This window comes from Triticum aestivum, chromosome 5A (assembly GCF_018294505.1).
Source record: "Triticum aestivum cultivar Chinese Spring chromosome 5A, IWGSC CS RefSeq v2.1, whole genome shotgun sequence".
Classification (NCBI taxonomy): domain Eukaryota; kingdom Viridiplantae; phylum Streptophyta; class Magnoliopsida; order Poales; family Poaceae; genus Triticum; species Triticum aestivum.
The window spans coordinates 47,525,488-47,536,297 of NC_057806.1; the positions used below are offsets into that span (position 1 = coordinate 47,525,488).

Here is a 10,810-nt window from a genome sequence, read left to right on the forward strand (position 1 = left end):
TTGAAATCCACTGAACTTACAACATCCAAGAAGGCTCACCCTGGACCAACAAGATTACCTTCTATTTATCTGTAGCCTGCCCACGTTGAAGAAAGTTTAAATGAGGATAAATGTAGCATGACCTGTTCAGTATATTAAGCAGTACCAGTTCAGTATATTCTACGAGGATACACATTCAAGATCCGTGAGGACAACATTTTAAGCCTATTGCAAAAAAAATAAAAATTCTTCAGCATCAAAACCATGCAAATTAATGGTGGATACACCAACTACCTTGGCCAACCGTATCTATTGTAGGGCTTGGAATTATTTAAATTAAAGCCAAAAACATGCGTAAACAGCGATAAGAAAAAACTAATCAATATTATCATTTCAAAGCTGTAGAACTGGAACTAAAAACAGCCGGTGCACAACTTGCGTTAGAATTAATAAGAAGCATGGTTGATTAATTAGTGAAGATGGATTAACTATGGGCACCCACAACCTCAAGTGTGCGCTCAGGTCAATAGAAGCAAACACGGACACACGCACCCACCATGCACACAAACACACTGAGAGACGATACAGCGGAGCCGTGCACGCATGCTATGCAGCGGCAGCCCCCGCAAGCCGGAAGCATGCAACGCGGCGGCACGGGGCGGTAGGACGCATGGCCAAGAGTGCGAGGGCGAGGCAGCCGCCATGCGAGCACTATGCTGAAGTTCACATGGAGTCAAGGCGACAGGGAGCTGGAGCGCCTCCTAGCGCCGTTTTCGACGGGGCGCCGACGGCCTGGCATGAATGAGGTCGACACGGCGAGCGCGAGCTAGAGCGGGGTTGGATGGGATCAAGGCGCTGACGGGTCGGGCGAGCACGAGGTCGAGATCGTCGATGCCTCGGCCTCGGCGTCAACACGGCAGAAGCAGTCCTTTTTTTGGAGTCCAGAGAGCTCGGGTCGTTGGAGGCGCCGGCGCGGTCGTCTGCAGTACGCAGCTCCTCGGCGACCGCAGCATTAGCATGTCCTAGCAATAGACAGCGACCTGAGCGCCACCATCGCCGTCGTAATACACGACGACGAAGTGTCGCGGGGAGGCGGAATGAGGTCGTTGATTTGGTAGAAGCGGGGGACGACGACGATGGCCTCCTCCATCACCGGGCAACGTCCGCAAACGTACACAAGACGCTTCCGCATGCACCATCAGAGACCGTCGTCGTCTCAGCGGCCACCGCAGAGCGCAGACATGACGTGGAGAGGAGAGAGGGCGGTCCTGCATCGGCGGAGGCGACGCTGTTGCAGTCACTGGCGACGCAGCAGGCGCTCGGCGCTCCCTCACACGGACCCTGTTCGTCCGGCCCGGCGTCCCAACGATGGCGACGTAGCAGGCAGACTATCTGGGTGCACGGCCGTCGCCGCGCACGTCAACCTCCGTAGCCAGCCACTACTCGCGCTTGGCCTGCTACCGGTGACGCCCACCTCCAGCGCCGGCAACCGGAACGCCCACAGGTCCACCATGGCCGACTCTAGGTCCTCGGCCCTCACGTCGCTATCCACGTCCGAGCCATTCTGCATCAAGAATCTTCCCTGGCCGGCGATAAAGCGGTAGGCCTCGTCACAGCCTAGCTTCTTGCGGCCGAGCACGGGCCTGTCGCGGCGTTCGCGTCGTAGGCCTGGACTTGCACGTAGGAACAGCTAGCCGCGTCGCCATCTCTTAGCTCTTGCACGGCATGAGCAGTCGGTGCTGCTTGGCGACCCGGCGACGCGGACCAGCACGGATGGAAGTAGGACGAACCATCACTAAGCGACCACGAAAATCACCGGAAGACGCGAGAGAACGCGCACTGATCAGCAACGTCCGGAAGCGACGTCGACAGCGGCACCGCTAGCACAGCGTAGACAGAAGTCCTTTTCATCCAAGTGGATGAATCTTAGAGCGAACAAGCTCCCAGATATAGAGGCTTGGGTATGAGTAGTTGGGGGATAAATGCTAGTACCCTACCATAATCATCGGGTAAACAGGGGATCCTAACAATAGTAAAAAAAAAGTTGGATCATTGCTTTATCCAACTAAGCTGCTAGTTCACTGGTTGGTGTAGTTAACTTGCTAAACTGCAGGTTTCCAAGTATTCTGCAACACATTTTTAATACAGTGTTGCATATATAACTGAACTTTACTTGTGGATTTCTTTCATGTACCTCATAATTAATCTGCTTATTAGAATATCGGCAAAGGTGAAGATGAGCCGGGGTGGGCCCCTCTACGTGACACATGCATGCTTGGCTCGAAATTGAAGGACTGGGATAAAATGCAGGTAAAAATCTTCTGGATATAGCATTTTGTGCGAGTACAACAACACATGCACCTATATAATTAACTAATGTTCTGTTTACTGGCCAGGATTCTGATGTGGCTAAACCGAGTGAGGTCCCTTTGGACAACTTTTATGATGGATAGGAAACAAAATGTACCATACGGTTGGCTGAGGGGCTACATTTTGAAGGGGGGAATGGGGGGCGGTTGATGCTTCTGGATGCATCCAAGAGCCTAAAATTTTGGAGAGGGGAAGAATGGCGGCTCTGATGTAGTTTTCGTTTACTAGGTTCCACTGCACGCATCGGAGAGCGCAAGATTTGTACATGCAAACCTTTTAGTTTTAGTTTCTCTTCATCCTTTGTACCACAACAAAATTCTTGCAAAACTGTTTTCGCAGCTTATATTGAGTAAAATCATCTTGCCCGGAATTCTCTGTAGTGCATTTAGCCAAACCTGCCTATCTTGATGCTGCAATGAATTGTTGTAAAAACAACTATCGAAGAGGTGTTTCTTGGCATACAAGCAATCTTCCGAAGAGCCACTGGTTGCGGGCAAACTCTGATCAAATTAAAAGAAGTGAGCTGTGTTTTTGCCATAACTGTAACTGTAATAGCTATATGAAATTTGATTTCAAAATGTATAACTCAGAACTAACAAACATGCCCAATTGCCCGACCGACTCAATGTCCATCCTCCCCAGACGGTGGACTCAACTCTGCCAAGTTGTCTCGGCTTATAATAAAGTGCCCAAGGGTGCGTCATGCACTGACATCTCTGATGACGAATTGGTTCGCATCAATGAAACCGCGGTTCAAGCGATAGAGAGCATATTGACGAGCAGAAATCCTGGAGAACACACTATCCGCCTTCTGCTTCAGAGATGATGCCCCCATATCCATTGGGCATGCTGTTGGTCATGCCATGGCGGGCACACTTGGCCTGCGCATGTTTGTCAACCATTTGGCATGAAAGTACAGAAGTATATACATTTCACATATATATTATCAAGTAAACCATGCGTGCAAGGATAGATTAATAATAAAAACGACAGATTTTCAGTCTCCAAATCATCCGATCAACATCGCGTGATGTACAGGTTATGATTGTATCGTCGTGCCACAAACTCTTCACTGGCTGAAAACACTCAATTATCACAACAAAAGTTCAGATTACAGATTAAACTGTGACGGGCAAAATTGCTAGGATCAGTAGACTGATTCACTGACACTACTAAATATCACTACAAAAGGAGCTCTGATCCAGTCACCAAATTTCACTGCCAACACCCACCGGATTGCGTGACAAGCGCTGATGTCCATGATACTGCGGCCTTCTGGGCATAAACCGTTTGCCTTGGCGGCACGAGTCGGCTTTCGTTTGCTTCTACACTGACAACTGCAACTAGCAAGTATACCATTATATATTGCGACAAAACTGCGGTGGGTGCTTCTCACTCGTCTGTAACCGGTCTCTTCTCCAGCAATGATGCCAAGAAAACAGAACACAGTTTCGTGAGAGGCGGGAGAGCATGAGATGATCCAGTGAATATAGTTTCCCAGGGTCTGTCTGATGGGATAAATGGGATATCTGAAACCTCTTTCTTCAGTTCCAGTTTTGGAAGTTCTCCATAAATAGAAGCATAACCGATTGGTGCTGAAACAACAGAGATGACCATGAGTACATTTTCTATCACTTCTAGTGCAGCAAGGAATAGGTCAAAATTGCTTTCACCAGGCACGATGTAAATGATATTCAGAAAGTCTCTTTGAGGTATGATGGCATTTAACAATCAAGTGCGCAGGTTAAGAAAGCAACAAAGTCGTACAACAAACTCACCAGGTTCATCGGCTTGAATGTTTTTCCGTGTGCTCTTGCTGATTTGCGGCTCCTCGTTCTTTAGGGGATCAAAGATAACATATTCATGTGAACCATTTACGTAAACCAGCAATGAAGCCTCTCCACCTCTTGTGCCGTCTGTGCTTGCATCGAAAGAGGGACCATCCTTCAAAAAAGCAATGCTACCTCCTTTTGCCTGAAAGAAATGAGAAGGTAATCAAAGCGTACGAATTAATACTCTCCCTGGTGAATTCCCCTTTTAAAAAAGTAGATATATTCAGTGGAGGAGAAACCAAACAACAAAACCAACAGAACCTAGACAACACACAATGAACTACCAGTGTGGTTAGAGCCTTAGAGGAACAAGACAGTGAATGGACCATTTAATGTTAACTCTAAACATAGCCCACTTGCTTGGTTTAACAAATAGAATGGGTTGGCCAAGTGCCAGCTCATCTCTCATAAGCCTAGTCGAAAAATTCTGTGATTACAAAGCTGCAACTTTTTAAAGTGGACAATAACAAAAAATTCACTTTCACAAAGTCTATATTGCACTTCAAAAGTAGTTGGTCATGAAATATAGCAAGTTATCTGAGCATACCTTCTTTACAGACCAGGAGGAAACCGGTTTTGAATTTTCTGCATCGAAAATCAGTATTATCCCATCTTGCTCTGCTGGTGCTCCTCCTTCAGGACAGCTTAGAAGAGAAAGAACCGCAAATTCACTCTTACTTGAAGAACAACATGCAGCTGTCAAAGCATAAACACTAACATTAGAACTAGATCAAATGTGCTTGCCTGAAAACATTTTGTTTTGTTGGTACAAGGAACCAGGCTAGAACAAGGGACCCCAACCCTAATTATAGTGTGGTGCTTTACTCCATATGATGAAAGTGTGTAACACAATTGGATCATGAACCACATCTATTAACAGTATTACACTGGAACTGGGCTACTTGAGTGATCATTTGGTAGCCCTTGAAGATAGCCAAATTTATCCGAATGGTCATACTGGGCTGAGTTATTAAATGAGTAAAAGTCGTGCAACCAGTAAAAGCTGGTGCAACAAGGTTGTGCCAGATCATTTGTGTGCCTCTAATTGGCATGGCTAAGCAGCTTGATGCTTCTACGGTTAAACCAATATTACTGATTCAGAACTCCACAACTGGGTTACCCAATGCTAGAAATAGAATGCATAGTGAAAAATGTAAAGCATTCATCGTGTGCTAGATGCTATTCCGCCTTCATGGAAATTTGCCGTCATAGTTTAATACCTTCTGCGAAAAGGGTGTAAGACCATTCCATGGAAAGATTTGACACATTCCACACAGCAACCTGTGGTTTTGAACTCTGAGATAGAGACATCAAATAAGCCGAATCCCCAGCGAAAGAAAGTTTTGTAATGGGCTGCAAATTTAAGAGGGAAAAAATCAAATCACCAGGGTCAATATAGTGGCAAAAGTACAACAGAAAGAACAATAAATACCGATAGTGCTTCTGCAATCACGCCAACAAGTGCATTATTATCAGGGTCCCACAGAGTAATGACGCTCTCAGCTGCAACCGCAAGAACAGATCCATCGCCTGAGAAGGCTGCGGCTGTCATAGGTTTCTTCCTACAAAATTAAGTTATTCAAAATATCATCTGCATCATTTAACAAGTCAATGGACAATAAATGAAATGATTGCTCTTTATATGTGTGATTAGACAGGTCATTAAGCAGTTACACTAAATATGCTTATAACTAGTCTTTATACAACTAAATGTAAACATGTATTGTTTAAAGGAAAATCATGGTCAACTCACTTGTATGAGCCAACTGATTGGCATCTCCAACCAGATTGACTTTTTCCGTCACTCGATTGTAAAGACAAACTTTGGACCCACACCTACAGGTCAAAATATACTCAGGATACGGAGAGAATCAAATAAGGCATCATCCACAAAGCTGATATGACATGCACACCTTGAAGTTGCCACCAAACGAAGAACTCACAGCCATGTTCTTTCCTGGATGGAAAGCAACGGCAGAAATCCCAGCATCACTGTTATGGAACATGTGAGTCAGAAAACATAGTATCACTATATATCTATCAGTGACCTAATAAGCATGTACACCAACCTGTGAGGCTCATAAATGACAGTGGACAGATGAAATTGTCCAGCACGAGACCCTTGGTTCCAAAATTTCAGTGTAACAAGGCCACCTAATTCTTCTTCAGGAAGCTTGACCTCCACAGTGCACATTAAATTGCCACCAATGGACAAGGAAACTAAAGAGATGTACAACTATATTAAGGGAAAAAAGAAAGGTGTCAAATTGTGAATACCAAACAGAGACTGACAAATTATGAATATCACATAATGGTTTATTACAGAGATCCCAATGAAAGAAATCTATAATACTCCCTATGTAAACAAATATAAGACGTTCTACATCACTATTTTAGTGATCTAAAATGCCTTAATATTTGTTTACAGAAAGAGTAGTAAATACGACACAGCAAGTATGTCAACCATGTTCAGAAGATTACAGCAAAATGACTTTGGTGCTTTGAAATATTATCACATAATAAGATACAACATAACCATTGAGAAGAAAATTCATTAAAAAGAAACATAGACTATAAAGAAGAGAACTTAAGTGGTTAAACAAAGGCAGGATAGGACAAAGGTATCACACCGTAATATCGTCAACAGGCTGAAAGTTCCTCTCACACACTTGCACCTGAGCAGGTTAACAATACTGGGTCAATCTTACTAAAATGTTGCGCACAATAAATCTCTTAAGTTGATTGTCTTACCTCTGAAACCTCAGTGTTCTCAAACAAATTATAGAATTGTATGCAGTAATCTTGTGTTGGTATAGCAACAAGGCCATTAGTGGAATCAAATCCACACACATCTCGTCGACTCAAGTCCGCGGAAGCAATAGGTAGCTGAGGAGACAAACACAGAGGGTAAAACCATAAGGGGAGATAAACAGAGACAATATATATAGAGGGTGCTTGGATACGTTTTAGTCCCATGACTAAAAGTAGTGGGACTAAAACTTGCTAGCCTCACCCATGCTTGGATCCAAATACTAAAGAGACTAAAATCAAGTTATTGAGCATTTATTATCCTCCAAACCCTCCAATCCAGAACTCGCATGTGTTAAAGGAGAGGAATTAAATGAGGAGAGAGAGGGCTAATACATATTTTAGTAGGTTTCCTATGGCTAAAAAATTTTAGCCTCAAGACTAGTCCTAGCCTCTCTTTAGTCAGGGGTGCTTGGAACTTTAGCCTCTAAAAGAGACTATTTTTAGTCAGACTAAAAATAGTCCCTTGGATCCAAGCACCCTCATAGCCAATCAGCCATAAGTCTCAAGCATATTGAATAGTTGTCAGAACAAGGGTAACCAAAATCTGGCGATGTCATTTGCTGGCATAAACAATTAAAGGGCGGAACTGCAGATTTTGATGCACAAACCTTAATTCCAGCAACGGTTTTCAGGACCTCCATGTTAGGCATGTTTAAAAGATGAACTTGGTTATTTGTACATGACACCTGCAAATAACAAAAAATTGTAGCATGAAAAACTTGGCGTCTTGGCGACCCAATTCAGAATGGAATATGATGTCAATATCATTCTTATCAATCAACATCCTCATCCCAGCCCAGTTTACAAGTAAATACAGTCCATGTCTATATAACAGAGTGAAAGCTCGACAGATATACTTTATTCATTCAGTTCCAATCACATTGCTTGATCAGTTCCTAATATGAAGCTGTACAAGCCCAAATTCATGAATTGGCATCCTCTCTAAGTAAATATTACTGCACAAAGAGGCATCGATGAACCAACCTTCTAACGGTACTACTTCGAAATGTTATACTGCTGTGACAGCAACTACACATGATACTATCACAACATTTTCTCTTTGGGCTTTGACCATAAGATAGACCCATAATATATGTTCTGTGCGACTAAAACATTGTACCATGGGAAACTTCTTTCGAGAATTCAACGGTATAGTCTTTGTCATATATATAACCCACATTTAGTTGGTCTAATTTATGGTGAAAGTTCAATTTTGAAATGCTTGCACACCTTATTCATTTGAATGGAGGGAGTACAAATTTAGCAGCAACACGACAGGGAATAATGCATCCAAACTATAAAGCAGACGAGAAGTAGCAACCAAATGATACTATGAAAACATGCAGAATGACTACATGATAAGCATGTTCACATATTTCACGCCAGGTGTGCCTACTAGGAATCTGATGATCTCATTTTTTTAAAACTTCCGTTACTCGCAACCAAGAAGCAGAGCAAAGTTTAGGCATGTCTACACATCTGAAACAAACGAAACTTCTATTCACACAGGCATATAGGATTACGACAAGCCAGAATACCAGATTCACATAACTTCTTAAATCACAAAATAACTTCTCTGAGGAGAAATAGATTTCAGGTTCTTGTAAATACACTGAAATATCATACAGGAGGTAAGAGAAGTGATACTTACACAGGAAATGGAAGAGTCTGGAGAATCTACAAAGAACAGAAGAGGAGATCCTAGACGTGGCTTATACCTTCTCTTTCCAGTATCTAGTTGCCATACAACAATAACACCCTCCATACCACCTGTAAGATCAGAAGATGCTTGTCACTGAAGTTACAAGACTAGACATCAGGGTCAACATACAAGACTAAAATGTAGCACAAAAATGGCATCGATAAACAGTAAAAGCATCAGTAATCAAAACCTGAGAGCAAGTAAGCTCCATCGGAAGAAAATTTGAGAAAGTTCACTCCGCTAGAATGCCAGTGCCATGTAGTGCAAGTACCCGCATCATCTTTACCCCTTACACCATCCCTTTCTTCATCAACTTGAGACTTTGCACCATGTGTTCCAGAAAACTTGGCCTTTCCAAAACCTCTCCAGATTAAGATCCTCCCTGTTGCATCACCACCAGCAACGATTCTCTCACTTGGATGGAAGGCCAGGGTGCTCAACTTCTTTGTGTGACCAAGCTTTATTTTCCTTATATTGTCATGGTTGAAATCTTTCGTAGGTATGCTCCATATATAGAGATGTCTCTTATTTGCAATGCCCAAAAATTCTCCAGAACAACTCACGACAATCTTTTCTGGCTTCCGTGTCTGTTTGGATAAAAGAAAATAATGAGACGGTGAAGTTCTAAGCATAGAAAATGTCATAAATTCTCATCTGGACAATGGAATGGGCAAATCCGAAAACCTCACCTGAGCCAGTTCAGAACCCACTTGGCACCCTTTCCACAAGTCATAAATCCTCAGCTGCCCCCACAATTCCTTCTTTTTAGCAACTGGCTTGCCCTTTGCCTTATCTTGGATAGCCTTGTTGCTCAAAGCTTCCACAGAGACGAATGCGAAAGGAGCATACACCTCGGTCAATTTCAATTTTTTGCTTATGTTGGGAATCACCTGCACTCATCAGATAAGAAACATTATTAGCCCCGCCTACGGTATCTCGACTTCAAATCAACAGGCTCGGCATAAGACGATGGCTCGAGCGGCTCACCATGGAGTGGACTGGGGCGTCGACTTTGACCTTCCGCACCAGCTCGGCGGTGGCGAAGTCCCAGTAGATGAGGAAGCCGTCGAGCCCCGCCGTCCAGCAGTGGGTCGCGAGCTTGGCGGCCGCCGCGGCGCTGCTCTGCGGCGGCACCACCACGACGGCCGTGACGTCCCCCTCGTGCCCCTCCAGCTCCGACACCTGCAGCACGACAGACCCCAAAGGGGCGAGCCACATCAGCTTCAATCACGAGGCCACACGCGGCGGCGCGGATGGACAAGGTTCGCGCAGATGGTGAGGAACCGCGGTCGGGGGCTGCGCTTACCAGCATGCCGGTGGAGGTGCTGAAGACGGAGACGGAGCGGCCGGAGCAGACGAGGAGGAAGCGGCCGTCGGCGGAGAAGGCCGGCGGCGCCGAGACGTAGCTCTGGCCGCCGGTGATCATGGCGGCGGCGGCGGCGGCGGCGGCCGGTTTAGCTAGGGTTCCGGGGCGGGCGAGGAAATGGGGGCGGGGCGCGAGAGGAGGAGGAGGAGGGCGGCGAGACGGCGGGGAGAGGAGAGGTAGGGTTTTGGGGTTTGGGGACAAGCCGCAGAAGCAGGGCAAAGAGGGCTGTTTTTTGCGGGTTGACGGGTTTTGCACACCTTGTTGGGTCGGAAACCCGCTTCAAGTTTTGGGCCTTGGGTTTGTGCCGGTGGGCTCGGCCGTATTTACGCAAGCGTGGCGGTAGCCTTGTGGGCTGAACCATCGTGTCATCATGTGGGCCAGGCCGTATTCATATAAGCACTGCAAAATAGTCCAAGTTACAGACTGATATGTTTCTCAAACAAAAAAGTTACAGACTGATATATACAGATGGGCGGACATCCAGTGATACCACACCTTAAATGCTCCCATGATACCATTTGAAAAAAAGTTCATGATACCACATCTTAAATGCTCCCATGTTTCAAAAAATTCTGAAAAAAATCATGAATGTTCACAAAGGAACGTGTTTGCACCCCTAAAAATTCCAGGTTCAAATTCGAAATGCAAATTGAGCAAAGACAAATCCAGATGTGAATAGTGTAAATTTTGCTTTTATCCTTTTTTTGTGACACTATTCATGCTAATGCTAGATCTGTCATTGTTGTTTCT

General features: G+C 44.8%; 1 protein-coding gene across 1 annotated transcript; it reads right to left on the minus strand.

The window, feature by feature from the left end:
* Window positions 1-3,307: 3,307 nt before the first annotated feature.
* Window positions 3,308-10,256, minus strand: LOC123102240 (WD repeat-containing protein 75). Its single transcript, XM_044523532.1, has 16 exons — window positions 10,001-10,256; window positions 9,682-9,876; window positions 9,384-9,584; window positions 8,885-9,281; window positions 8,644-8,762; window positions 7,601-7,678; window positions 6,933-7,067; window positions 6,812-6,856; window positions 6,251-6,417; window positions 6,095-6,173; window positions 5,935-6,017; window positions 5,614-5,743; window positions 5,402-5,534; window positions 4,729-4,877; window positions 4,128-4,323; window positions 3,308-3,944 (listed from the first exon to the last, which is right to left on the minus strand). Exons 1-16 carry the CDS (start codon window positions 10,118-10,120, stop codon window positions 3,742-3,744), a joined length of 2,430 nt encoding a protein of 809 aa, XP_044379467.1. The 5' UTR covers window positions 10,121-10,256; the 3' UTR covers window positions 3,308-3,741.
* Between the last annotated feature and the right edge of the window lie 554 nt (window positions 10,257-10,810).

Bases quoted from the DNA above. Each gene is read 5' to 3' on its own strand.
- LOC123102240 (XM_044523532.1), bottom strand. From the start codon at position 10,120: ATGATCACCGGCGGCCAGAGCTACGTCTCGGCGCCGCCGGCCTTCTCC. The intron at 5,744-5,934 runs GTGAGTTGACCA...TTAATTTTGTAG, and splicing joins CAATCAGTTGGCTCATACAA to GAAGAAACCTATGACAGCCG. The intron at 4,878-5,401 runs GTATTAAACTAT...ATGCTTTGACAG, and splicing joins TTACACCCTTTTCGCAGAAG to CTGCATGTTGTTCTTCAAGT.